Source organism: Phascolarctos cinereus, unplaced genomic scaffold (assembly GCF_003287225.1).
Source record: "Phascolarctos cinereus isolate Bilbo 61053 unplaced genomic scaffold, phaCin_HiC Scaffold_9;HRSCAF=440, whole genome shotgun sequence".
Lineage (NCBI taxonomy): Eukaryota > Metazoa > Chordata > Mammalia > Diprotodontia > Phascolarctidae > Phascolarctos > Phascolarctos cinereus.
This window is the reverse complement of record NW_027556402.1, coordinates 263,770,546-263,797,893: the sequence shown is the minus strand read 5'-3', so window position 1 is coordinate 263,797,893 and position 27,348 is coordinate 263,770,546. Positions and strand designations below refer to the sequence as shown.

At 58.6% G+C, this 27,348-nt stretch overlaps 1 protein-coding gene across 3 annotated transcripts; it reads right to left on the bottom strand.

The window, feature by feature from the left end:
• Positions 1-639: 639 nt before the first annotated feature.
• DUSP8 (dual specificity phosphatase 8) lies at positions 640-25,373 on the bottom strand. Of its 3 annotated transcripts, none has more exons than XM_020970869.2 (7): positions 25,300-25,373; positions 13,112-13,405; positions 11,184-11,322; positions 3,217-3,383; positions 2,243-2,402; positions 2,000-2,123; positions 640-1,674 (listed from the first exon to the last, which is right to left on the bottom strand). In XM_020970869.2, exons 2-7 carry the CDS (start codon positions 13,340-13,342, stop codon positions 663-665), a joined length of 1,833 nt encoding a protein of 610 aa, XP_020826528.1. In that variant the 5' UTR covers positions 13,343-13,405; positions 25,300-25,373; the 3' UTR covers positions 640-662. The 3 variants fall into 3 exon arrangements, with proteins under 3 accessions (XP_020826528.1, XP_020826529.1, XP_020826530.1); XM_020970870.2 differs by lacking the exon at positions 25,300-25,373 and adding an exon at positions 24,966-25,093; XM_020970871.2 differs by lacking the exon at positions 25,300-25,373 and adding an exon at positions 24,569-24,937.
• Between the last annotated feature and the right edge of the window lie 1,975 nt (positions 25,374-27,348).

Genomic DNA, 27,348 nt, shown 5'->3' with positions numbered 1-27,348 from the left:
CTGGGACTCCTAAGGCCCCATTCTCTCAGCCACGGCCCTTGTCTCTGCTACAGCCTGACTGCAGAAAAGGAGGAAGGGGGAGAAAAGAGGCTAGGAGAGGGCAGGGGAAAGGGAGCAGGGCGGGAGGTTCCGCGGCTCAGTTTGTGGCAAAGATTTTTTTTTCTTTTTCCTTTTTCTTACGTAAAAAGTGCATGAAAGCAGCCTTTGTGGGTTGGGGGGAGCTGGGAGCGGGTCCTGGGCCCCGTGTGCCTTCTGCCCCCAGGGTGCTACCAAAGGGAACCAGGTGGCGGCCTCGTATTGCTTAGAAACGTGTGTTTCGATTTAAATACCGTACAGTAAAAACAGAGCTTCAAGAAGGCCCTGCGAGCGCAGAGTCATTGCCAGAATGAACAGCTTCGATAAATAAAAAAAATCCCCGACAGCCGCCGCAGTCCCCAGAGCATCGGAACCCAGCAGGCGGCTGCTGCGGGGGAGGGGTTCCAGCGCCGGCTCCGGGCCCTAGCCAGACCCGACCGGCCCCCTCCCACCTTGGAAGGGCCCCGCCTGCCCGGCCCAGACCGTGGGCGGGGTGCTCCGGGCACGGCCCGCCAGTCTTATAAATAACCCCTCCCCCCACGCCCGCCCCGCCCCCTCCTGTTCCGGCCCCGCCCCCATCGCAGCCGTCAGGACACCTCGATGATCTCCATGCTTCCCGAGAAGCTGGCTTGTTTGCTGATGGTCCCGAGGTCCTCCCGCGCCCGGCCCTCCACCATGCCCTCCTCAAACTCCATCTGGCAGCTCCTCCGCTTAAAGGACTTCTCTGGCCCGGGGTCTTCATGCCAGCTGTGCCTGCCGTCCCGGGGCTCTGCTCGGGGCTTGTCCCTCAGTCTCAGGTCCACACTACCACCGCCCTGAAGGCCGGCCCGGCCAAAGGAGGCCGCCGGGAAGAGGGCCGGGGGCGCCCCACTGCCCCCACCCCCCTCTGGGTTCAAGTACCAGGGCCCCTCGGGGGAGGGCGTCCCAGGGGAGTCCAGGGACAAGGCCCAGCCTCCCAGGCCCGGGCCAGGGCCAGAGAGGCCAAGCCGGCTGTCCTCCCCTCCAGCAGACACCGGCCCTGCCTTGGGGGCAGCGCCAAAGTTCAGGCTGAGGCTGTGGCCAGGGGATGTGGCCTGATGCCTGTGCTTCCTCCGCAGCCGAGGTTGGACCTCGAGGGGCAGCTCGGCCCCCGGCCCGGGCTGGTCGGGGCTCTCCGGGCCGCTGGATGTTCCAGAGGGGCTGTCTAGCTTGCAGAGCTTGGGGGCCTCCCCAGGGGCGGGGGCGCCTGGGGCATCAGGCTGCCCGCTGGGGGCATAAGCCGACTTAATGTCCAGGGAGAAGGAGCGTTTGAGGCGGTTGGTGTCCTGGATGCGCTCGGAGGACAGGTGGAGCCCGCGGAGACCCTGCTGGAGGGCGCTGGCACACACAGGCTTGGTGGGAGGTGCCAGGGGGCTGCCCTCCCCCCCGACCTCTGAGGTAGATGGTGGCGGCGGCAGCGGTGGCTGGGCGAGGGGAGGCAGGGGCTCGGCTGGCCCTGGGGCCGCGGGCTCACCCTCAGCTTTCAGGGCCTTCAGCAGCTTCAGGCTGCGCTCATACTCCAGCAGCTGGCCCAGGAAGTTGAAGTTGGGGGAGATAGACGGGCGCCGGTCCTTCACGAACCTGTGGAAGGCCATGAGGGATTGGCCCGCGCTTCCTCTGCCCCCCGCTGTGCCAGTCCCCCACCCCAGGGAACGCAGCACACTCGGGAATCAGTGAGGCCAAAGCCACTTTGCGATGGAGAGACTGAGCCCCCGAGGGGGTCGAGAGCAGAGCCCAGATCCCAACCCAACTAGAGGCCTGGCTGGAGCAGACACCCTGACTCCCGGCCATGACAAAGGCTAGTCCTGAGCACCAGGGTTAGGGCCAGGGCTTGGCCCAAGCTTGGGGGTCAGCTGGGCACCAGGCCTCGGCCCCAGGAGGAATGGCGGCCCTACAGCAGGCTCACCTGTAGGCGTCGTCTGAGGACATGCCCATGGTCTTCATGATGTAGGCGATGGCGATGGTGGCCGAGCGGGAGATGCCGGCTAGACAGTGCACGATCACTTGGCAGCTGGACAGCTTGGCCTTGTCTGGGGAGGCCAGGGGAGAGAGCGGCCCTCAGTGGGTGGGAAGCCCTCCTGGTCCAGGCCCAGAGCCCTCAGCTTCCCCTGCCCCTCCAGGAAGCCCCAGCCCCCTCCACTCCCCTCACCTATGAACTCAATAGACTTGTCCAGCCAAGGCAGCAGTTTTTCGCAGTAGCTGTCATTCACAGGAACGCGCATGAAGCGGCTCTCACAGATGAAATCCGGCTTCGGACAGGAGTTACTGGCATTGAGGACGTAGCTTATCCCATTCCGGGTCATCAGGTCCTGCACAGGCAGAGCTCAGGCTGAAGGGGGCTCCAGAGACATCCCAGGAGGGGCCGGGGGGGGGGCCCTCAGAGGACCACAGTAGAGCTCAGAGAGTATGAGGCCCCTTAATTTAGATGGGGAAACTGATGCTCCCAGCAGGGAACGGAGTTGTCCAGTGTCATGGAGGAAGGCAGAATAGGGAGGCACCTGGGCTTCCAGGGAACCCGGGACCACCTGCCCTTAAATCCCTCCCTACCCCCCCAGTCAGTGGGTGCTCCTGAAGAAGTGTCCTCCTTATGAAAGAGGTCAGCTTCTCCTGGAGAAGCCCAGCAGCTGACTTCAGCCCTCTGAGCACACCACCGTGTGTGTGTGTGTGTGTGTGTGTGTGTGTGTGTGTGTGTGTGTGTGTATGTGTGTGTGTGTGTGTGTGTGTGTGTGTGTGTGAGGTCCTCATCGAATCCTCCCAGAAATCCAGCTTCCTCAGGGCCACTAGTCTGGGGGTGCCTAACACCATCCCACTCTAACCCTGCTGGGGCACAACAGACAAATGGCTGGGCCTGGAATCAATCCTCTGACACCTACTAGCTGTGTACTCTGGGCAACTCACTTTGCCTCAGTTACTCTTCTATAAAATGGGGATGATAATAATAGCATACACCTTCTCCCAGGGTTGTCATAAGAATCAGAGGACATAAACAGATGTAGGGCACTTTGCCCATGCTATTATTATTAGTATTTATAATGATGATGATGGTGACAATGATGATGATGTCAGGCCATTAGCTGGGGCTAGGTCCTGGCCTCTCCCCCCATGGGAGGGGCCCATACCCACCTGGTTAAGGACATCCTTCTGGGAGCCCAGGTAAAGGTGAGGGAGGATGCGGGTCAGGGCCACACTGGCCACGGGCAGGCAGGGCTGGGAGAGGCTCATGGGCAGACTGGCCAGTGGCTTCCCTTCACAGAGGCCGGGGAAGCAGGAGGAGAAGGTGGCAAAGCCTCCTGTGGATGGAAGGGCCAAGCAGTTAGTGGGGGTGGAGGACGGGCGATACCCTTGCCCTGCACTGGGGCCCCTGCACCAAGGGTGCCTGTCACCCCTCCCCCCAGGCTAACCCAGAACCTCCAGCTACTCTGGACAGGGCCTGGTCCAGGTCAGATTTATAGGGGGGCCCCCCCAACCCCGCCAACATCCCAGCCTAGCTAATTAGGGGGCCCCAGCACGATCAGAGCCACCCCCAACGAAGCAGAAGTCGCAGCAGCTCGGATGGCCAGGGCAGAAGGCATTGCTCACTGCTACTGTTGCTGTAAGGCTGGCTACACCCTTGCTCTAGGCACCCCAGGGAGAAGGCATTAAGGGGAGGCGCAGAGCGAAACTTGCTCCCTGCTGCCCCTTCCACTGCCCACAGGGCCACCCCCAATCCATTCTGGCTGCCCCTCCCTGTCTGGGGACCTTTGCAGGGCTGTGAGGGTCAGGTGCCTAGGAGTGTCCCTAGGGAATCACAGCCCTGGCTGCACAGGAGCCTGGGGCTCTGGTTACCCTGCCCCTGCCCCCATGCGCAGCCCTGGGAGCCAGCTGAGGGCATGCGTGCTACAGCTAGGCTCATGAGCACCTCCTTTCCATGCATGTAGATAGCATGTTAATGGGGAAGCCCCCTGAACTGGAAGCCCAGGGGCTCTTCTCCCTGGATGATCTTGGTCAGATGGTGTAAACATCGAGGAGATGCCTTTGACCTGTCAGGACGTGTGCCAGATACTTGGGGTACAAAGTCAGAGGTTGAGACACTTACATGCTGCCAGTGTGCATGTGTGTGTGTGCGTGCGCGCACGCATGTGTGTTTATGTGCACATTGGGGGGGAGGTTAACAAGGGGACAAGGGGGGGACACAAAGCCTGTACAAAGTCAGACCCAACAGGCAGCCTCCTGCCCCTGTAGGCCTCAGCTTTCTCTTCTGCCAAAGGTCAGTTCACCCTGATAGGTTCGCATTCCTAAGAAAGGGCAGGCATGCCTGGCACCCCCGCACTGGGGCCTCACATCAGCCCGGAAAGGTGAGGGGGCTGACGAGTTACCATCCCGCAGTCAAGGGCCTTGAGGCCCCAAGAGGGGACGGAGAGCCTTGGGCCCAGGGTCACATGGCCCAGGAGGGCCTGAGGAAGGATCAGAACCCAGGACTTCCTAAGACCTCCTCTAGAGCTTCATCCCCTCTGACCTTTGGAAAACAGGGAAGAAAGCAGGGGAGGGCCTGGAATGAGGTGGGGGGAGTGGCGCTTGAAAGCCAGCTGTAGGCCTTGACCTCCGACCCCAGAGCAGGGCTCCTTGATGCCACGGACCTCTCAGACAGCCATCCGTTGGGTGACACCCAGCAACCCAGTCCCTGAATCTGGTTTCCAACGCACAAATTAAAATACACACGACTCCAAAGAAAACCAAAGGTCTTGCACGCAAACTACTGCTGGCTGCTCTTTCTGGGCTGGCAAAGCCCTGGGTGTGAGAGGCTGCCCTCGCACTGGGGGAACAGCCACACAGTGCTGCTCAGGGCACGTGAGCGAAGGCCACTGCGCCTTAAGAAGGGATGAAGCCCGGGAAGAACTTAGACTGGAGGATGCAGGGGAGGGGGGGTGGACCAGGAGGGCCAGTGACCCAGCACCAAGACCTTGGGGAAGATGAGAAGCCACGGCTGGAGAGGCCACTGAGGCACCTGCGGGCCACCTGCAGGGCTGGCAGGGAGTCAAGGGGCCCAAGGGACACACGGCCAGCGTGGAAGTCTGTTCTGCAAGAGTACATGTACTGACTATGAGAGTTTCTTTCCTTCTTTCTCTGGGGGAGGATGAGAGAGAAAGAAAATAAATTCTTGTTCACTGAAAATTAGTTGAAAATGAAAAAGGAAATACACTGTATGGAAACACAGATATGAAAATGTTCTTTTCCTGGAGCCCAGGGTTGGAATTCTCATCCTGGAGGCAACAGGGAGATTCCCCTCATCAGAGTCAGGTCTCGGGAAGTGGTTTCTGGCACCCAAGCGGAGCAGGACTTGGAGGAGGGGGACACCTGAGGAAGGAGGGGCAGGTAGGCCATCCTATTCCCCAAGTCCTTGTGGGAGAGGGGAAGGACTGGCTCACGGCAATACACGAACGGGGGAACGACGTGGGAGCCGGCGGAGCAGAATAAACAAGGTTGGACGCTGAATGAGGGGTGCAGGGGGAGGAAGGCCCTGACAGAGATGGGGGGGGCTAAACTCATCCTCTCCCCAGCTTCCCAAAGGGCAGGGCAGGGGAGGAGGCTTGGCTGGGACAGCCCCAGCTGATGAGTCAGCTGACATCATGGTCTTTGGGGGGCTTCTCCCCGGCTGCAGGGTGAGGTGGGATACTCTGGGGAGGAAGAAGGAGATGTTTTCAGTTCCTGATAGCCTCAGCTTGGAGGGGAGGGATCCAGCCCCGCGGAAGCCAGGAAGGCAGCCTCTCACTCAGAGCCTGAGGCTCAGCTCCCAACAGGAGGGTCGGGGGCAGGTGTCTAAAGCGCTTGGGAGGACGTGAGAGCTGTCTTCGAAGGCCTGTCGTCAGGAAGGGCTGATTCGGGCTCGGCCTCAGGAGCCAAGCTGGGAGCAGAGGGCAGGAATTTCACGAGAAGGCTCTGAGCAGAATGGGCACCTACCTCCCTGGAGGTCTGCGGGAAGCGCAGGACCCAACTTGACAAGCACAGGGGTTGGGGCAGATGGAGGACCGGAAATGCTCTCCTGAAGGCCCTGACCCCTGACGTGTGCCTTGTGGGGCTAGTGGGGCTCCCAAGCCTGGGTCCCCTCATTCCCGGGCTTTAGGGCAGCCCAGATCACGGAAGCCCAGCCACCCAGGCCAGAAGAATCCTGTGATAGCACAGATCTGCCCCCACAATCCTCCTGGCCCCCAGGAAAAGCCACCAGCAACTCCCACCTTCTACAGGATGGAGCAGCCTGACGTTAGAGGCTCCATCACCTCCCAAAGGCCCTTCCTCCCCACCCCACTGAACAGCTCCATTTCCTGAGGCCTCCTCAGTGCTCTTCCACCTCCAGAGCTTTGCTCATGGGCCTGGAATGCCCCTCGGCCCCCACCTTGCTGTCCTGTGACCTCTGCCAGCTGGGAGCCAAGCTCATGGGCCTGCCTCCCCTGCCCTCTTCCCCGTGCAGCCTGTCTTGACTCCCCTCTGCCAGTCTCAGGGTCCTGTCCGAGGCCCATGAACAGACCTGGGCTGTCCCCAGGTTCTCTCAGCCCCGGCCCACTGACCTGATGTCTGCTGCTCTCTAAAGGCCAGGAAGAAGGAGTATGTGTGTGGTATGAGTGTGTGTGTGTACCCACACCACACATATTCAGGCACACACACACACACACACACCCCTGGGGACAAGAGGACATGGTCTAAGTAAAGAGAAGTATGTCATACTGGCAGCTGACAGCCACTGACCACAGAGGGAAGCTATGCAGGTCAAAGCCCTGGCCCACCCCCTTCCCCTTCCCACGGCCAGCCTCTGCCAGAGCCCCAGCAACACCCCCAGCCAAGTGGCGTGTGTGTGTGTGCGTGTGTGTGTGTGTGTGTGTACGTGCGTGCGTGCACACACATATGTGTGCATGTGCTGTGAGGGTGTGTACATGTGTGTGGCCACCCATGCTAGGGACTCAGAGAGAATGACTGGGGAAGCCCAGACTGGAGGCAGGGGCTGAGGAGATTGCCTTGGAATTGGGGCAAGCTGAAAGTGTGAGAAGGCACTACCTACCTCTGCTCCCCACGCTCCAGGCCTCTGGCACGCAGGCCCACATCGCCCCACACCCACCTCAGCGCTCCCCACGTTCCTTCTGCCTCTAAGGGCCCCGGCCCACTTCCAGCTCAAGGGGGTTTTGGGTGGGGGCCAGCATGGGCCCAGGGCATCTGGGCATTGAGTTTTCCACCTGCCTGCCGTGGGCTGAGCAGGTCCAAGATGTCCACTGGCACCACGCTGGCCAGCCCAAGTGAGCTCATGGCTGCCCGAGCAGGGGAGAGGAGAGGAGCCTGCCTAGCTAACGGGTCAGGCATGCAGTCCCACATTCCTTACTCAGCACACAGACATGCAGCAGGGCCTCCCATGGTCCTGGGACCCGGAGCCAGCTTAAAGGGACAGAATCTCCTTTGCTGCTGGCATTTCTAAAACCACAAAGCTCAGGGCTGATCCTTTGGGTGCCAGGGGCTGTGTAGCTCAAGCCCCCCCACAGGTCCCTCCTTACCCAGAGTCCTCCTCTGCATAGCCCCCTCACTCTGTCCCACTGAGAGGCCAGGCTGTGGCTTGCCCTCTCGTCCCTGCCTTAAAACTGTGAGGCTGCCAGCTCCCCGCAGTGGCCCTCGCTTTGGAGTTCTCCCCGAAATCCAACAGGATCCCGCTGGCCCACGCTCCCTCCCTGGCTGGGCACAGACTGCCCCATGTCTTAGGGGCTCTCCGTGGGGCCATGCTGAGGACTGTGGGTGGACGGGAGCCCTGAGCCGCCCCTCATCTTCCGGGGTCCCCCTCGTCCGGATGTGGTCATTCTGCGTGGTTCCCCCAGGATGGGACCTATGCTTCTATGCTCTGTAGCCCCAGCCCTCAGTATGGTGTCAGTCATGTCTGACATTTGGGGTTTTCTTGGCAGAGACACTGGAAGGGTTTGCCATTTTCTTTACAGATGAGGAAACTGAGGCCTTCAGGGTAAAATGACACGGCCAGGGTCTCACTGCTAGTAAGTGTCTGAGGCCACATTTGAACTCAGAAGGGTGGGTCTTCCTGACTCCAGGCCAGGTGCTCTGCGCACTGTGGCACCACCTAGCACCCCCACCTGGTATACAGGAAATAATAAATGCTAGTTAAGAGTAAGTAGAGTCAGGCTTGGAGCCAATCAGTTCTGAGGCCCCTGGGCACCTCCTCTGTTTCCTGACTCTGGGCATTCGTCCTGGCTTCCTTCAGGACTCACCTCCAAGCACACTTTCCTTCAGGGATCTTTCCCAGTCTCCCCTGCCACCTTCCCTTCCCTCCCTTCACGTGGTGTACGTGTCATTTCTAGAGGTGTCTTCCCCGTGTGCCCAGCACACAGTAAGTGCTTAATAAATGCCTGTCCACTGACTGACTGGTTGAAGGGGTGGATTCAAAGCGTAGTCACTAACTGGGCAGAGTAATCTTTAGAGGAGGTCTCCGGCAGAGCGCCCCAGGGCTCCGTCCTTGGCCTGGCACCACTGAACATTTTTTATCAACGACTAGTTTGACGACCTAGCTGGCATCCCATCAGGTGTGCCTAAAGCTCGGAGGGCCAGGGAACACCCCAGGCACCAAGAACCAGGACGCCCTCCCAAAGGTCTTGGAAGGGCCCACTCAAGTGAGATGTTTATGATGGCAATGAACATAAAGGCTCACCCTTAGACTCAGGAGTCCAAGAAGGGGGGAGAGGCAGACTGGTGGGCCAGACTTGGTGGGGTAGAGGGCAGCGGGGGGAGGTGTAAAGGCTACAAAGAGGCCAGTTCTGGTTTGCTACATCCTAAGCCCCAAAGCTGGGCTGCCTCAGGAGCTGGTGGCCTTCCCTTCCCTACAGGGTCCCAGCAATGTCGGGGACATAGGCCCCTCCCAACCCTGGGAATCCATCCATTTTATGGCAAGGCCAGGGTCCTCCTCCACTTCTACTGTCCAGGGTGCAAACTCTGCTTTCCCAGGGTAGGCGAGGCACCCAGCTCCAGGCAGAGGTCCCAGGTGAGTGGGGCGGGGGTGGGGTGTCTTTTGGGACACTCCCTACTGTTCCTCCCCCACCCCTCACCAGCATCACCTGCAGCATTGAAGTGAAACCAAGGGTACCAGAATCAGGCTTTGGTGGGTGCCATGCCTAGAGGGAGAAACGGCTTGGCAGGGCTTTGGCGCCCACTGGTGGGCAGCCCGTTCTTTCCTGAACAGAATCTAGGGGTGGGCAGCAAAACTCCTCAGGCCAAGTTCTAGCCTGATCAAAGACTCGGGCCGTCATAAAATCCCGGGCTCCCAGAGGTACCCGAGTGAATGAGCACCTTTGCCTGAAGACCTCCAGTGATGTGGCCCAATATTGGGGAGACGGAAGGTGAGACAGCTTGGCGGCCTTTGGACGTCCATTGTGAAGGTGATCCTAATGAGGAACACTTCTTTCCTCCCAGACCCACTCGATTTCTATCGGTCCTTCAAGGCTCTATCTCCTGGAAAACATCCATGGCCACCCAAGCCTCCCAGGGGCCTCTTCCTCCTCTGATTTCCTAAACCACTGACCCTCTCGTGACAGGGAGCTCACTACCTACCCTGGCCAGCCAATGCCACTTGAGGCACCTCTAGTGTCTAACCCACTGTTGCTTGTACCCATTTCATCTAATCTCTTTTTTCCTACATCTTCCAGGGCGCAGGAGGGGGACTGTAAATGGTGAAGGAATGAGTATGAGTGTGTGTGTGAGAGAGGGGGAGTGTGTGTGTGGGTCTGCACCCACACACAAATGTAGGGGTACAGAGGGCAGAGGGGTAGAAGCTTGGAATCATTCATTCAGTGGACTTTTCCGAAGGGAGAGAGGGAGGGAAGGTTTAGAAACAAGGTTCCACCAGGTTCCAAGGACTATACTAAGTATTTTACACATTTCATTGGGTCTTCCCAACAACCCTGGGGGCGGGGAGGGGGGGAGGGTACTATTATTATCCCCATTTCAAAGATGAAGAAACTTAGGCACAGAGGGGAAATGACTTCCCCAGGGTCATACAGCCAGGAAAGGTTTCAGCCAGATCTGAACGCAGATCTTCCTGACTCCAGTGCTCTATCGACCGGGCCACCGAGCTGCCTCTAGAGACAAGAGGGTCTGCTCAGGTAGGGCTGTGCCCCGTCTACGTCAGAAGCCATTAGCTAGGCCTCGGCCCCTCTGCTGGGAGCCTGAGGCCCACTGCCCCCTCCTGTCCCCTAACCTGGCCACAAGTCGAGCCTACAGGAGGCCTTCCCTAGGATCCAGGGTTTGGTTGGCCCAGGACGATGCTGGCTCCGTTCAGCTCCGAGGAGCCTGGCATGCCAGGTACATCAGCGTAGGCCGCTCTCAAGCCTGCCAGGGCTATTTATACCAAAGGCTGGGGGGGAGGCAGCATCAGGAGGTGGCTGCTGTGACCATGGCTTTGGCTAGGTCCCCTCTGTCCTTTGGCTCCCTCAGGGAAGTGCTGGGCTCAGAACAAGACGACACAATGCACCAGGCTCTGGCACAAGGCAGCCCTGCCCTCCTCCTCCTCCTCCATCCCCCAAGACTGACCCACCTCAAGTGGTTCCAAGGCAGAAGGCACAGAACAACACTGAAGCAGATGACAAAGGCCTGGCAGCCATTCCCCTGCTCCTTGGGGCCTAAGTACACAGTAGGTGCCCAATAAATGTTTACGTGAACAAAGGAACGGCCTGGCCTCCACTGACCTCTGGTGGCAGGAGACAAGATCACACCCACCTCACCCACTGTCTGGCCTTGCAGCCTCCTGGGTGGAGCAGGGCTTGATTCCTGCTGCTCCAGGGCTCCCCCATGTCTGCCCCCCACTCGCTGCCAGGCACACGGCCCAAGGCTCCTTTTTCCCACTGGTTCTTTAACAGAGGCCACTAGGAGGCAGAGAATCTGCCTCCCTACTCTGGGCCTCAGTTTCCTCACCTGTAAAGCCATCACAAAACAGCTTTGGAGAGAAGGGTTCAAGTGACCCGCCAGGCCCAAGAAATAAGAGCCAGGACCCCAGGTCGGGTCCACTGACTGCTCAGGCAGAGCCAGGGGCTCAGGCAGAGGCACAGCACAGTGACAGACGCCCTCCCACTCCCTCCTACCTGTGAGGATGGAGACGCTGTGAAAGCAGCCATCCAGCTTGCTGAGCAGGATGGAGAGGAAGCTGTCAGCAGCCAGGACGCTGGCATCACGGGTGCTCTGGTCATACACTACCACGTCCTGCCTCTCCTCGGCCTCCACCTGGGGGATGGGGGAAGGAGCTGCAGTCACCCTCTGCCTGCCCCCATAGAGCTCCTCCTCCCCCAGCACGTGGGGTACCTCTGGCCTGGATCAGAAGCCTGGAAACCTGGCCTTGGTATGGCATGGCCTCCCCCTGGGCCCCAGGATTCTCTGTTCCTCTTTGGTCACCAGTGGGAGAATGAGCTGGCCCAGCCTTTCTATGCCAGGAGGGAGAAGGCCCAGGCCGGACAACACAGGGCTGATGTTGCCCTTCCAGCCATCTGGTCCTTCCCCCTCTCTCCAAAGCAGCCCCCCTCCTTCTCTTGGGTGGACCACACATACACAGATTTGTGTGTGGGCACAAATACGTGTGCACACACACACACAGAAACATGTGTGCACATATGGATCACCAGGATGTCCAGGATAGAAGCAGGCCTGGCTCCTAGGGCTGAGGAGCCAGGAGTAGTGGGACAAGGCCAGGGGGCCCTAGAGTGGAGGAGGCCTAGTAGACTCTCCTCCCTCAAATCTCCCCTGACTGCCCCTCCTACCCTCCCTCCCTCAAACATGGGACCTCAGGCCTCCTGGGGTTGGAAGAAAAGAAGGAATTGCACATGGCTGGGTGTGACCTTTGCTGGCTCTCAGCGGACATGGAGGCAGGCTCAGGAAGTGCCCAAGGCCTGACCATGGGGGCCCTCCTCTTAGGCAGCCTCTGGCCAGCTCTGGCTCCAGTGCTGACTCCAAGACCCAAGGAGTGGGGCCCTTGAGGCCAGAGAGCCTTTGCTAAGGCTTTGTTCCCATGGGTCTGAGGAGAGCTGAGCACGGTCATTTCCTCATGTATATGACCCTCTGGAGGCAGGAGAAGCCTGGGGGAGAGGGGTGCCACTGCACCTGGGGCTGGGCCCAAGACCCCCAAAAGTAGGTGTGCCCCTGGGCAGGGGCTGACCTCAATGCAGAAGGTTACTCCAGGACAGAGCCATGGCCGTCGGACAGGCCCCCTCCCCAAAGTAGTGTGAGGTTACTGGCAGCCAATGAAAGCCCACCGCATGGGCAGGAGGGGGGAGGTGGCAGATGGCCCCAGCTGGCAGGTGGCAATCAGGAATTGGTTCCTAGCCCTGGTCTCAGCCCAGTCCCAGGCCCTGCCTTACCCCGGTCCATCACTGGGACTCCCTTCCTGCCCAGTCAGATGCCTGCCGTCCACTACAGGCCCAGGGCTATCCCAGCTTTTCCCCTAAGCTGCCCAGTCCTAGTAGACATGGGAAGGGGTAAGGGCTTCTAAGGACTACCCTAGTTCTGGGCTCACTCCAGGGGGCCAATGGCTCCTCCTTACAGAGAGCAATAGAGGCTCAGGTTTCAGCGGTGGGGATGGGGGCAGGCCTTCCTCACGTCTAGCAGAGCTGCCTGCCTCCCAAGGTCTGGGGTGTGACACCTGTCCTGCAGGTGTCAGCCCTTCCTGAGAGTGGGTGACGATGGGCAGAGGAGTGGGACAGAGCTGAAGCCGAGACCCAGCCCCCAGTCCAAGGTCACCCAGTAAACTTTAAGGACCAGGAAGTAGTGGGCAGAACACATCAGACTGAAGAGCCTGCGGCCCAGTCCTCCTCCTGTCAGCTAACTCAGGAGCTGGGGAAAGCCACTCAGGCTCAGTTTCCCCACCTGTCAAGTGGAGGGCTGGACTAAATGAGCGAGAAGGGCCCCTCAATTCATAACCCATAAGCTGTCTGTGGCCTTGCTCTGCTCGTCGCCCCTCACCCTCTCTGGGCCTCAGTTTCCCCATCTGTCACATGCTCTGCGGTCAGGGCTGGCCACCTACCTTCATCCTGGACGCTGGCTGGATAAGCTCCGTAATGGACACCTTGTCTTGTTGCAGCCTCCTCTTGACCAGCTTGGAGCAGCAGATGTTGACGGAGCTGAGCACGTGTCCACTGTTATACTCCACAAAGGAGCGGCTGTCGATGACCAGCGGCCCCCCGGCTCCCCGACGCAAGAGGCTGGCCAGCTTCTTGGCATCCATGACTTTCCGAGGGAGCCGGTCCCCAGCCATGCTGCCGCCGGGGCGTTGGCAAGGGATGGCTAGAGGCCAGGATGGCTGCTCATGGTGCCAGACCTACAGAGAGGTGAGAGGGAGCCATCAGCAGCTGGCCAGGCCTGCTTGGCTGGGGTCAGGCTGGGGCCAGGGGAGGCTCTCCTCTCGTCATCAGGCAATTGGAGAGGGGCTGGGGCAGGGGCTCCATCCACCTGCCCACAGGATTCTGAAGCTTTGCTGTGCCAGAAATCAGGGGAAGGAGCTGATGCCACAGTACGGAGCCGTCTCAGCTAATCACCCAGTGAGGTGGGGAGCCTGACCCTCTCACCAGAGGCCTAGGAAGAGCCCAGGTCCAGCCCCAGTTGCTCCTGTGAGGAAGGGATGAGCTGTCCTGTCTCTCCTCCCCTCTGTTCTGCCCATAAACCTGGCAGTAGGGGCAGGAAATGAGGTCGACCTGCCCTCCCCCCACCCAGGCTTTTGACTACCAAGATCCCTCTGCAGTCCACTGTTAATGTCCTCCATAATCTTCCTAGGATGGCCAGGCTTGGGGCATTACCATAAGCCTCTAATCCACAGCTCTGAGCCTGGATGGCCAGGGGCAGACCCAGGGAGGTTTCTGCCTTGGAGAACTGCTAGTGGGCACTGCCCAAGATTCCCAGAGGTCCCCAGCAGGTTTCTTCCCCAAAGCTCAGCAAGTTTGGCAGGCCTTGGAGAGTCCAGGAAAGTCTGCGGCTCCTCTACCTAATTCACTCACGGAGCCTGAGCCAGTGATCAAGATCAGGACAGCCACCACGCAGGCCGCCCTGGGCCAGCCAGTGTATGTATGAGTGCCTTACTGAGTCAGCTATCTCTGGGGCTTGTGCACCTGATCTCACTTGCCTTCTCCCTGTCCCTTTGCCTCCCCTCCCCCACCCCCATTTTCTCTCTGTCCCTGTCTCCGTCTCTCTCTCACTCACACACACACACACACACACACACACACACACACACACACACACACACACACACACACACACACTGGGAGGGGGGCGGGAGGAGACATGCAGCTCAGGGCCCCCATCAGGGCTAAGCAGGAAGAGGAGACTCCAGATCAAGTGAGAGCCAGGCATGCTGAGCCTGAGTGGCCATCTCAGAGAGGGGTCACAAACTGAAACCCCCCCCCCCCAGGTCTCTCTGCCAAGAGCTGGAGGGAAGGGAGAATGACCCAAAGCCAGGAGACTCTTGGAGAAGGCCATCCTACTGTGCCCCGAGGGAAGGCAAAGATCCTAGAAGCAGAGGGGAGGGGAGGGCACCCCAGGCCTGGGAGAGAGCTCCTGCAATCAGCGAGCCAGACCCTGCAGAGCTGCCGGCTTCGCACAGACACTGCCTTTGGACTGGATTCTAACCCCTCTGAGCCTCAGTTTTCTCATCTGTGAAGTGGGGGTGCTGGACCAGCCGACGAGCTCTCAGCCGAGTCCGGCACAGGGGTCAGGAAGACCTACTTTTGAAGCGTGTGGTCAAGAAGATCCAGTGCTCTCTGCCTCAAGTTTCCTCATTTATAAAATGGGGATAATCCTGGCTACAAACCTCCAGGGAGACAGATAATGGGTATAAGAATACAGAAACCTCTACAGAAAGGTCAAGGCTGAGCAAGGGGCAGGGGAGGGTTAGACAAGGTCAGACACTTGCTTTAGGAACGTCACTTTGAGTCAAGTGTGAGACAGCCTGGAGAAGGGAAGAAATTGAGGCAGGCACCCCCCCCGCCCCCAGCAGCTCTTGCTATGGTCCAGGTGCGAGGTGATGAGGACGTGGGAAAAAACACTCAGCACAGTGCTGGGCACCTGGGAGGTGCCCCATAAATGTTCATTCTCTTCCTTTTCCTTCCCCTCCCCCTTTATAGGAGAGATGTCAAGAAGGTGATTTGGCAAATGAATGGATATGGGCAGGGAGGCAGTCACTCAACAAACATTTATTAAGCACCTACTGTGTGCCAGACACAGGATAAAGACTGAAAAGAGATTGTCCCTGCCCTCAAGGGGCTTCCCTTCTTATTATCCACAGAGAGGTCAATGCAGAGCCTAAAGCCAAGCTGAGAGTCCTCCCCAGACACTGGATCAGTGAAGCATGCTGGGAACTGCAGGCCCGGGGGCACAGCTGAAGGGCAGACAGCATCCCAGGGGCTTCCACCTTCAACAACGTCACAAGAGTGCGCCTCTATGTGGTGGCTGCTCTGTGCCAAGCACTGTGCTGCTAAGTGCCCTGCACTGACCCGCAGTAAGAGGAGGGCCCCCTCTCCTCCCCCCTCCCCAGGAATCTCAGATTCTCACAGCTGGGCAAGGCCAGTGAGCCTACTGAGGCTGTCTACGCCAGCACTCACAGGGACAGAGAGTTCACTACCACAAGGGAGCCCACTGGGGGGGGGGGACAGTCCCTTCCCCACCAAGGCCCAAATGGATTCTGCCAGCGGGAAGTCCTGGGATCCTCCAACAAGGCTTCCTCCTGCTCTCCAGCGACCCTCTTATGCTACATGGGCCTCAGATCATTTTGTCCAATCACGAAGAGAGTGAGGTGAGAGACCATGGAGTACAGTGGAAAGAGCAGAGGACCGGCAACTGGGAGAGCCCTGAGTTCAAATTCCAGCTTGGACACCTTCTGGCTTAGCTGTGTGACCCTGGGTAAGTCAGCCAATCTGCAAACACTGATGAAACACCTACTGTGTGCCAGGCACTGTGCCAAGCCCTTGGGATACAAAGGGAGGCACAAGACAGTCCCTGCCCTCAGAGAAGCTCACAACCTAATGAGGGTGGGAGAGAGAGAAGGTAGATCCTCATCAGAAAACAAAATGAAATAAAATTTAAAAACCAAAGCAACAAACAGACCTCAGCCTTCCGGCTTGTTTCATCTCACCTCCAAACACCTTCCCCCCCCCCCCAAGGAGGAGCCACTTCTCACCAGTTCCCATGACTTCAAATGATCATTTCAATGCCAGTGACTCCCAAACCAATAAAGGCAGGACTCAACGCTCTCTGGAAGCCCAGGCCTGCCCCAATAGCTCCCTGCTGGCCATTCCACCCGGAAATCCCACATTCCCCGACTCAAGCCGAGCTGCCACCTATCTGCCCCTTGTCCAGAGCCCCTCTTTGTGCTGAGGGTACCACCGGTCCTCCAGGAACTCGGCCTCCGAATCACCTGGGTCCTTCCCTCTGCTTCAGCCCGACGTCCCATCAAGTGCCAGACTGCTCCCGTCCCTGTCCACAACATCTGAATCCATCCCGATTGCCGGCTTGCTTCCCGGTCAGCATCCCAGGGCAGACACCTCTCCCCTCTTTCCTGGACCAGAGGCAAGAGCCTCATCTTATACACAACTGCCCCAAAGATCTTCCCCCGGCACATTCTGACCAGATCACTCTTCTGCTCAAGTATCTACCCTGCCTCCCTACTGCCTCCTAGGTAAAACTCAAACCCCTCACCTTGGCTTGAAAAGCCTTTCCCAATCTCACACCCACCCATCTTGCCAAGTTTATTTCATAGCCTTCCTTTCCACGGACTACTCCATGACCTATCCAAACAGTTGTGCTTCTGGTCCCCCAGTCCCCCCTGACCCACCGGGCCTCAGAGAATCCTGACCTTCTCACCTCAGCTCTTCTCAGGGTTCCACATCTCCAAGAGGCCTTCTCGTCACAGAGTTAGCACTCTTCCTGCTCCTCCTCCCCCTCCCACTTCAATATCTTACAGCAGAATGGAAGCCCCTTGAGGGCAGGGGCAATTGTTTTGTTACCAGGTCCTTTCTCTGAAGCTGCAAAATGAGGATGGAAATGCTCCCCCTTCTCTCCTGCTACCCATTCCCCCTCAAGTGGTCTATATACATGTAAATTCCCACAGGAGTTCTGATGAGTCAGCAGCACTGGGGTGTGAATTGGGAGTCTCTGACCAGGACCCTGGCTAGCAACTGTCCCTCTGAGCCTTCTCTTTTTCCCCAGAGCCCGCTCAGTTCCTGAAACCTCCAAGATGGTGGTAGTGCATCATGGAATGCCCACCTTGGGACCCTGGCGCTGTGGGCGACCGGAGCTGACCTCAGTTTCCAGGCCTCTCCTGGTCTATGTCATTGGTAGAGTAGAACACAGAAGACGTGGAGTCAAAGGGTCTGGATTCAAATTCTGTCTTTGTGACCCCTAAGAAAGCTTCTCCCCAGCTCAATTACCTCTTCTGTAAAAGGCCGGGCTCTGGGGCCCCCATATGTCCCTGGGCTTGGGCCTTTTAGGAGAACAGGGAAGGCCCAAGGCAGCCCCCCACCTCCACCTAAGCCTATATTCCCCTAGCCAGGCTCTGCCTCCCTCCTTCCCTTCAGCCTAGTCCCAAGGAATCTTTCCTGGGCCTATTAACCAGGATATTATTGTTATTTGTGGCCCAAGGGGACTCATTAGCAAGTTAGCACCTCTGTGGTTGCCATAGCAACAGCAGAAGTACTGGGCAACAGCTGCAGCAGAGGCCTCCTAGTGACAGCGGGATGGAGCTGCAGGATGATGCAGTGGGGGGGGGGGGAGGTCACTGGCAGCCCCCAGACTGTCTCAGATGCCCCAGCAGCTCAGAGGCATGCCCTGGCCTGCCAGGAGCCCTGCATCCCCCCCCCCCAGCCTCCTGCTGGACAGCTCCAGTGGGGAGGCCCACAGGCAAATCTCCTTCCATCTCCAGTCCTCCCCCAAGCTCTCAACCTTCCTGATTTCTGCCAAGGGTACCACCATCCTTCCAGGCACTGGGGTCTCAGCTTCTCTGCCCCACATATTGGTCCCCACCCCAATGACCCATCTAGAATCTGTCTCTCCCTCCCCTAGCCACCACTCCCGTTCCAGCTTGCTGGCACCCCCCTCCCCGCCCAGTACGACCACTGCTACAGCTTCCCCATGGGCCTCCCTCCTCAATAACCCCATTACTGCGTAGGGAATCCACCCTTCATGTGACTGAAATGTCGATCGATATTCCCAAAGCACAGACACAACTAACCCTCTGGCTCCCCTGCTCCAGATTCCTCTGGTTGGTGCCAAGAGCCCTCTGGGATTGTGCCAATGACGGGGATCTCTCCCTCTGCCATGTTCTCCCTATGGTCGAAAGGGCCTGCCTGCGGCTCCTCACACCTGCCCTTCCATTTCCTATCTGTACCAGCACCTTGGTCCAGTGTCCCGGGCCTGGCACGGCCCCATTCCTCCAACCCTGCCTCTCAAAGACCCCAGCTCCAGATAGAGCAACATTCCCTTCCTCATTCTCCTGGTCAGAAGCTGGCTTGTCTCCCATCTAGAGAGACATACGAATGTACATGTAATTATATGTCTCTCTCCTGCATTTACTCATTGGTGGCATGTTTTATGTCAGCTTACCGAAGGCAGGAGCAGGCTTCCTTTCCTATGTGGATGGCTAGTGCTTAGCACCAGGCCTGGTGCCCTGGAGGAGGTCAGGAAGCCCAGAGCTCACCCCTGCCTCCAGTGCTTAATACCTGACAAGCGCAGACCTCCAGGAAGGGGAGTGTACCACCTCAGTGTAGCCCTTGAGGTTAGGACAAGTTTCTGACCTCAAGCCTCAATGGTCTTCTCTGGTACAACTTGGGTAGCTCTGCCCATTGGAGCCAAACAGAATTGGGTAGCCTGGGAGACATCTTGTCAGGAATACAGGCATGAGGAGCTGCATCCCGTGAGACTTTCCGAGTCTTGCAAGAGGAAGGGCCTTTGAGCTAAAATGAGGGGGAAGGGGAGGAGAGATGCTGACAGCCATTTAGCTGTCCAAGCCACAGTACAGAGGAGCCAGTTTGATATAACACAGGAAGCATAGTAGAAGGAGGTCCAATAATTCAGAAGAGACAAATTTAAAAGTCGCATCGAGTCTCTGCTCAAGAATGTTCCATGGCTCCTCAGCCTGTCACTCAATTCACTCCACTGTCATGAGTGTTGACTGAACACCTTGTGCTCCCTGCTGGGGGTGCAAAGACAAAGCCGAGAGGAGCCCCTGACTTTCTATTGGCAGGTCAGGGGAAGAGCCCCAAAGTGTGGAGAGAGCTAAGGAAGGAGAAGCAGCCACAATGGTGATCACAGAGGCTGGGGTTCAGGTCTGCCTCTGACTGGGGGAGCTGGGGCACCTCTCCAGAACTAAACTGTGGACTCACTCTGCATCGGCATCACCTAGGAGTTTCTGGTGACAATGAAGTCACCAAATGGTCCGAGGAAAGTCAATTCAAAGTAACATGGGGAGGGGAGGGAGGCATGGAGAGAACCGGGCCCCTGAGCTGAGGCTGGAGAGGAGCTTGGGGTGACAAGGGAGAGAATGGCTGGAGAGGACCAATGTCAAGGCGACGAGTCATTATCCAATGTCAACAGCCTCCCAAACTAACTCCCCTGCCCCCAACATCTCTCAACCACGACCCATCCAGGATGGCCTTGAGTCCCACCTCTGACACCTGATTGCTGTAAGGCCCAGGGTAAGCTGGCCACTGAACCATTCTGAGCCTCAGTTTCCTCTTCTGAAAAACAAGAATAATCCTGGCAGCCTTTGCTTCTCAGGGCTCATGTGGGAAAAGTGCTTTGAAATCCTTGTTCTGCCGGAGACCTCGGGGTCATTACTCGTGAGGGCTTTGCTCTCTGAAGGGAATGAACTACCCCCAGCACCTGGAGTGCTTCCAAGGCCTGCCCTAATCAGCTCTCCCAGGCCCTCTTCTTCAGTTTTCCAGGGTGGGAGTCTCCTCCAGTCTCTCTCCTGGGCCTGTCCTGACTCTAGCCCACCTTTGCTCCAGCCCTGCCTCCTCCAGGTAATCTTCTGCAACTGGGCCAACCCCTGCAGGGGCCCAGAGAACAGACTACTGGTGTGCAGAGAGGTCTTAGAAGATCCATTAGCGATCCACTTAGGTTTGCCCTAAACAAAGGCCCAAAGAGAAATTACTTGCCCAAGGTTACAAGTTGGGGACCCCCATACACTTCCAATTCTGTTCCCCACACACTCTAGTTCTTTCAAGCACTGCCTGCTGTATCCAGGTCGGACAGGCCTGCAGACTTCTCCTGAGGGAGACAGGAAAGGTGCCTCCAGGGAGAGGATTGAGCCCCTCATGCCCCCCCCCCCATGCATCTCAGCCATCGAGGAGGCAGGGTGGCCTAGCAAGGGCAGGAGTGCCTCCCGAGGGCAGGGAGCCTGGGGGCCAAGAATCAGCCTAAGCAAGGCAAACAATAAGGCAGCTGCCTCAGAATCTCTTCCATAAGCAGGCAGACCCTTCCCCTCCACCCTCGGTGTGGATCCTGCCCTCACAGGCACCTTCTGCCCACCTACATCCTGGACAATGTGAGCATGCCCAGTGTTCGTAGCAAGCCCTTCAGATCACCCCAGTCCATCTCCCACTGCCCGATTCAGCACCACACCGTCATATCAGAGCTGGGTGGCATCTTAGAGCTGGCTCAACCCTCACGTAAAAGAAGGGGCACTAGAGACCCAGAGAACACTCAGCACTTGTCCAGGATCAATCACAGTCAAGAAGCCATGCAGCTACAAGTCGAACTCAGCGGCCCCGACTTCACACTGGGTGATCCCTCCGCCCAGCTGAAGGCTCATAAACACACTTATGGACACTGCACACCATCTCCTCCGGGGACAACACAGCACCAACTGGAGATCACACCGATACACAGATATGCTTGTACAAACACACACCCAACAGCTTTGCACACCTGGGGCCCCCAGAGCCAAGCTCACAGTGGGAAGAGGAAGGAACGTGCCTCTCCAGTTATGCCCTCACTTTGCACAGATCCTGACCGCACACTTATATGGGAAGCCAGGCCAGGACAGGCCTTCCTCCTCCAAAGATGTGTTTAGCTTGGAAAAGGCTTTGTGGGATGGGGTATGAAGGCTACCTCCCAATATCTAAAAGGTTGCTAAGGGGAAGAAATGTGGGTGGGCTTGTCCTGCTCAGCTGAAGCCAGAACCAAGTTGCAGAAAGGAAATCTGGGGGTTTAGTGTAAGGAAAAAGTTCCCACTTAAACGGAGCCATCCCCCTCCACAAAAATGTAAACTTCAGGAGGGCAGGGGGGGGTCTCTTTTATATTCTGTTCAACTTGGCACAATGGGTGCTTAAGAAATGCTTGCTGAAATAAATTGTTCTCCAAAGATTTTGCTAGTGGGGTGGGGGTGGAAGGTTGGGATAGATGGGCTAAGATTCCAGCATTGTTTAATGAGATGGAGAGAAAGCAGCTGGCACACCAGTAGGATAGATTTGGGGGGCTGCTCAGGGATGGGATTTTGGAAAAGAGCCACTTAGCTAGGCCAAAGGTATCTGGGATGCCCCCAGGCTAATTGGGGCAGTGCTAGGAATGCTTAGAGATCTTCAGGAAGTGAACTGTCCTAATCTAGAATCCTCCCCTCCCCCATTCATTTGTGCGGACAGAATTCAATCACTGGCATAGGCAGAGCCTGCTCCAGTTCTCAAGTCTGTGAGAAGAAGAAAGTGCCCCAGGGATCCTCCTGTCCAACCACTTCACTTTAGAGATGGGGAAACTGAGGCCCAGGAAGAAGACACTTGGCCAAGACGATTCAGCAAATCTCTGCCACTGTCGGGAAAGGGTCCTGACCACATGTCCTCTCTCCTGGGCAGGTCTGCCCCAACCCTCTCTTGTGGGGATGAACCATCGCTTGTCATCAGTGTCTCGACCACAAGCCTGGCGTCCATCCTCAGCTTCCTTCTGCTGCTTCTCATCCCCCTTCAGGGCAGCAGCCCTCTCGTCCCACAGGGCTTCGAGGATGGGGCAAGGAACCTCTGCCTGACCTCTGCTCTTTACCCCAAAGGCTACCAGGGGCCGGATAATCAAGCTCAACTGCAGTGCTAGCTGGGCTCTTTCCCAAGTATATGGCCATGGGGCGAGTCATGAACAACTCAGGCTTCTTCTCCTCTACAAGGGCACAGGAAAACCACTTTTCCCACCTTCCTAGCTACAGAAGGATAATGGGGGACATTCCTCAGGCCGTGGGAGGAGCATGTTGCAGCCCCCATTCTAATGTTGTTAAGATGATCAGAATCTTATTTTAATGGTATGAGTAGTCCCATTTTACAGATGGGTACACAGAGGACCTCAGAAGTGAGGCAACTTGCCAAGGTCATAGGGCTCCCAGAAGTCAGAGCCTGGCCTCAAAGTGGTCCTTGGAGCAGGCTGCCCAGCATTCTTAGTGGCTCCTGATACTAGTGAAGGACCTGCTGGGGTGGGGGGCAGCTGAGGAATGAGTCCCCTCAGGGCAGCCAGGTGGCCGACTGAATAGAGCACTGGCCATTGATTCAGGAGGACCTGAGTTCAAATCTGACCTCAGACACATAACACTTACTAGCTGTGTGACCCTGGGCAAGTCACTTAACCCCACTGCCTATACCAAAAAAAAAAAAAAAGGAATGAGTCCCCTGAATGTCACTGCTTACCCCTACAGCCAAGCTGAATGGAGACTCAGAGGGCAGACAATTCCATTTTTGTCTTTGTAGCCAAAGTACCTAGCACATAGCAGGCATTTAATAAAGCTTATTGACTTGGCTCAGCTTGGGCCCTGTTAGCCACAGACGCTCCCTCATTCCTCCCTCCCTCCCAAGGCCCTTTAGGGTACACCTGGTAGAAGCTGAGTCCTGACACCCTTTAGGCTTCCACCTCTTTCCCGATGGCCTTGCTCACTGCCCCAGGCCAGGAAATGGCCCATTGCAAGGAAAAGGCCTCTTCTCTCTCAGCCTCAGCATCTCCCCTCTGCCATTACCCCCAGCAGACCCTGCCTGCAGCTTCTTTGAACATCTATCTTTGCATGTTGTCTCTTCCATTAGACTGGCAATGACCAGCTTTGCCTGGGTTTCCTCTGGCTGTTCTCAACTGAAGATTACCTTTCCCTTACCTGCCTTATCCCTAAGAATCCTGGGTAGAAGGGGATTCAAGCAGCAGCACCAGCCTCAGCCGCCATTCAACACTCATGTTTATTCTGACAGTAAATGTTTACTGAACACCTCTGGTCAGTGACTGGTCAGCCTCCCTTGAACACTAGGGACTCTGGGGTTCTGGGTCCCAGCCTGGGATCCCTTAGCTTCCAGGGGCCTAGCCTAGCAAAGCCTATGCTCATTCCTTTCTGGGGGGATGATAGGAGGTGGGAGTGGGCAAAGGGAGTGATGCTCTCCCCTTCTCTAGTCTCCCACTGCAAAGCAGAGGGGATGCACCCACCACAGCTCTCCCTGTGGCTACAACCTGGATCTGGGAGCTGAGCCTTGGGAGGAGCTGCCAATAAACAGGAGGGCCCCTGTGTGCCAGCCACAGGCAAAGGCAGGGACCTGAAGAACGTGGATAGCTTGTGGGCCTGCCACCTAGGCACCAGCCAGTGGAGGAAGGGAAGAAGGGGAGAGGAGGGGAGAGGAGGGGAGAGGAGGGGAGGGGAGGGGAGGGGGGAGGGGAGGGGAGGGGAGAGGAGAAGAAGGGATCTGCAGTTTCCCCTCCCCTCCCCTCCTAGATGAGCCAGGCAGTCAGTCCTACAAGGAGCTGGTGGTCTCCAATTGGAAGGTCCCTTCTCCGCGCGCGCGTGTGCGTGCGTGTGCGCGCGCGCGCGCGTGTGTGCGTGTGTGTGTGTGTTGTGTGTGTGTGTGTGTGTGTGTGTGTGTGTGTGTTTTGGGGTGGGAGGATGATAGCCTTGCTTCCCTAGCGACAAGCCTCCCAAAGCAAACGGATCCAGTCCAAATTGGGTCCAGCCAGGCCTCCCCAGGCCCCCCCCACCTTCTGCATTGCCTAGCTCCCTCCCTCTTCTCCCCACAGCAGTTCCCCACCGCTCATGGGAGCCCAGTAGACCCAGCCCTAGGGTTGCAGGCTGCAGGGCCAGATTGAAATCTCTATTTTCCCACACTCCTGACCAGGTGGGTACAAGCATCTATCTAACCTGAGGGTAGCCCATCCAGACAAGGCCCAGGAGGCACACGCATGCATGCTTGTCTGAGAGTGTGTGTGTGTGTGTGTGTGTGTGTCTGGGGGGGGAAGGGGGGACCAAGGCAGGGAGATGATGCCAGATGCCTTGCAGCGCCACCCCCCCCATCCCATCACGGAAGAGGGCACATATGGGGCGAAGGAAGGCTGGGGCGCAGCCCCCTCCCTGGAGCCAGGCTCAGCCTGGCGCGCGCGCTCGCGCGCGCGCGTGTGTGTGTGTGTGTGTGTGTGGTGTGTGGTGTGTGTTGTGTGTGTGTGTGTGTGTGGAGGGGGCCCCGCACACACAAAGGTGCGCTCCACTCCCTATACCCACCTCACTCTCGCCGCCCGGGGAGCAGGGGGGCTGTCTGTCTGGATGGGCCACAAGACCCTCCTCTCAGACCCTCCACCGGATCCTCCTCCCTCGGCCGGTCAGTCGGGTGCGCAGCCAGAGCTCGGGCCCGGGCCCCGGGAGAGGTAGGGGAAGGCAGCAGTGAAGGGACTGCACCTGGAGCCCCGCCCTGCCCTTAATCATCAGCCCGCGGCGTCCCCTCCCCCCAGCGGAGCCGCTCACCTGCCCGGAGGTGCTCCCGGGGGCCGAGGTGCACTAAGCCGGACCAGGTTAGCCCCAATTCCCAAACCCGGGCCCCGTCGGTAAGTCCGTCAGTCAGCCTAGGCTCGGCAGTTCCCCGGAGGGTGCGAGTGGCTGCCAGAGGGATCCCCGCACTCACCTCGTGCCGCCGCCCCCAGGCCAGGCCCGGCGGCTCAGTCTACGCTGCCGCCACCGCCGCCGGGACGGGCCGGCCAAGGTCAAAGGGAGAACTGGGCGGCCGGGCAGCTCGGTGCGCAGCCCGCCCCGCCCCGCACCGCCGCCGGGAGCGCCCCGGCCCCGCTCCTCTCAGCGCGCGCACCCCCCCCCAATCCAGCCCGGCGCTCACCGGCGCGCATCCACGCGCGCCCCCCCCCGCACAGCCACGCACCGCCCCTTCCCCCGCACCCCCGGGTGCCCACGGACTGAAGGACGGACGGATGAGGCCGGGCTCCGACGGGCCTGCCTCGTCTTACCGGGGCTGCAGGGCTCCGGCTCTGGCTCGGGAAAGCGAGGACTGCGGCGGCCGCGGGGGGAGGGGGGACACGGGGGGAGGGGGGACGGGGAGGGAGGGGGAGAGCTTGGAGGATGAGGTCATGCCTAGAGAAAAAGGGCCCTGACGTCACCCGCAGCCAATCAGCGCGGGCGGCTCAGGGGCAGGTGACGTCAGCCTGCGAGCCAGCGAGAGAGAAAAAGAGAGAGAGTGAGAACGAACAAGCGAGCTAGCGAGCACCTGGGAGGGAGGGAGAGCTCAGGATGCAAAGGGAAGCGGAGGGAGGGGGCAGCGGTGGCCCGGGCTACTGGTGGGGGTGGAGTAGGACGCGGGGGCTGCTGTGGGGCCCGGGCCTCTCCCGCCGCCGGCTCGGGCCTGTGCGCGAGGCTGCCGGGGGGGGGGGGCGGACCCGCACTGATTGGGTGTTTATTGTGAGCCGGGGAGGCTGGCTCTCCTCCCCGCTGACAAAGAGGGAATTAGGCTGCGGACCAGGCAGGCCCAGAGAGAGAGAGAAGAGAGAGAGAGGGAAGGGAGGGAAGGAGAGAGAGGGGAGGGGAGAGAGGGAGGGAGGGGGAAGAGAGAGAGAAGAGAGGGAGAGAGAGGGAGGGAGGGAGAGGAGAGAGAGAAGAGAGAGAGGGGGTAGGGAGAGAGAGAGAGGAGAGGGGGAGGGATAGAGAGAGGGAGGGAGGGAGAGAGAGGGAGGGAGAGAGGAGGAGGGGGAAGAGAGAGAGAAGAGAGAGAGGTTAGGGAGAGAGAGAGAGGAGGGAGAGAGAGAGAGAGGGGGGGAGAGAGAAGAGAGGGAGAGAGAGGAGAGAGAGAAGAGAGAGAGGGGGTAGGGAGAGAGAGAGAGGGAGGGAGAGAGAGAGAGGAGAGGGGGAGGGAGAGAGAGAAGAGAGAGGGGTAGGGAGAGAGAGAGGGAGAGGAGAGAGAGAAGAGAGAGAAGGGTAGTAGAGAGAGAGAGAGGGAAGGGAGGGAAGGAGAGAGAGGGGAGGGAGAGAGGGAGGAGGGGGAAGAGAGAGAGAAGAGAGAGGGAGAGAGAGGGAGGGAGGGAGAGGAGAGAGAGAGGGTAGGGAGAGAGAGAGAGGGAGGAGAGAGAGAGAGGAGGGGGGGAGGAGAGAGGAGAGGAGGGAGAGGGAGAGAGAGGGAGAGGGGAGGGGAGAGAGAGGAGAGAGGGAGGGGAGAGAGAGAGGGAGGGGGAGAGGGGAGAGAGAGGGAGGGGGAGAGGGAGGGGAGAGAGAGAAGAGGGGGGGAGGGAGAGAGAGGGAGAGAGAGAGGGGTAGGGAGAGGGAGGGAGAGGAGAGGGATGGAGGGAGAAGAGAGGGAGAAGAGAGAGGGGAGGGAGAGAGAGAGAGGAGAGAGAGGGAGGGAGGGAGAAAGAGAGGGAGAGGGGAGGGAGAGGAGGAGAGAGGGAGGGAGAGAGAGAGAGGAGAGGGAGGAGAGAGAGAGGGAGGGGAGAGAGGGAGAGAGAGAGAGAGAGAGAGAGAGGGAGGGAGAGAGAGGGAGGGGAGAGAGGGAGGGAGAGAAGAGAGAGAGGGGTAGGGAGAGAGAGAGAGAGGTAGGGAGAGAGAGGAGAGGGATGGAGAGAGGAGAGGGATGGAGAGAGAGGGGAGGAGAGAGAGGAGGGGGGAGGGAGGGAGAGAGAGAGAGAGAGGAGGAGAGAGAGGGAGGGAGAGAGGGGAGAGAGAGAAGAGAGAGGGGGGAGAGAGAGAGGGGGAGGAGAGAGAGAAGAGAGAGGAGGGGAGGAGAGAGAGGGGAGGAGAGAGAGGGAGGGAGAGAAGAGAGAGAGGGGTAGGGAGAGAGAGAGAGGGTAGGGGAGAGAGGAGAGGGATGGAGAGAGAGAGGGGGAAGGGAGAGAGAGAGGAGGGGGGGAGGGAGGGAGAGAGAGAGAGAGGAGAGAGAGGGAGGGAGAGAAAGAGAGGAGAGAGGAGAGGGAGGGAGAGAGGGGAGAGAGAGAAGAGAGAGGGGGGAGAGAGAGGGGGGAGGAGAGAGAGAGAAGAGAGAGGAGGGGAGGGAGAGAGAGGGGAGGAGAGAG

Coding starts and splice junctions, on each gene's coding strand:
- DUSP8 (XM_020970869.2), bottom strand. CDS start 13,342: ATGGCTGGGGACCGGCTCCCTCGGAAAGTCATGGATGCCAAGAAGCTG. Junction 2,403..3,216: donor AGAAGGATGTCCTTAACCAG/GTGGGTATGGGC, acceptor CTGCCTGTGCAG/GACCTGATGACCCGGAATGG. Junction 1,675..1,999: donor TCCTCAGACGACGCCTACAG/GTGAGCCTGCTG, acceptor GGCCTTCCACAG/GTTCGTGAAGGACCGGCGCC.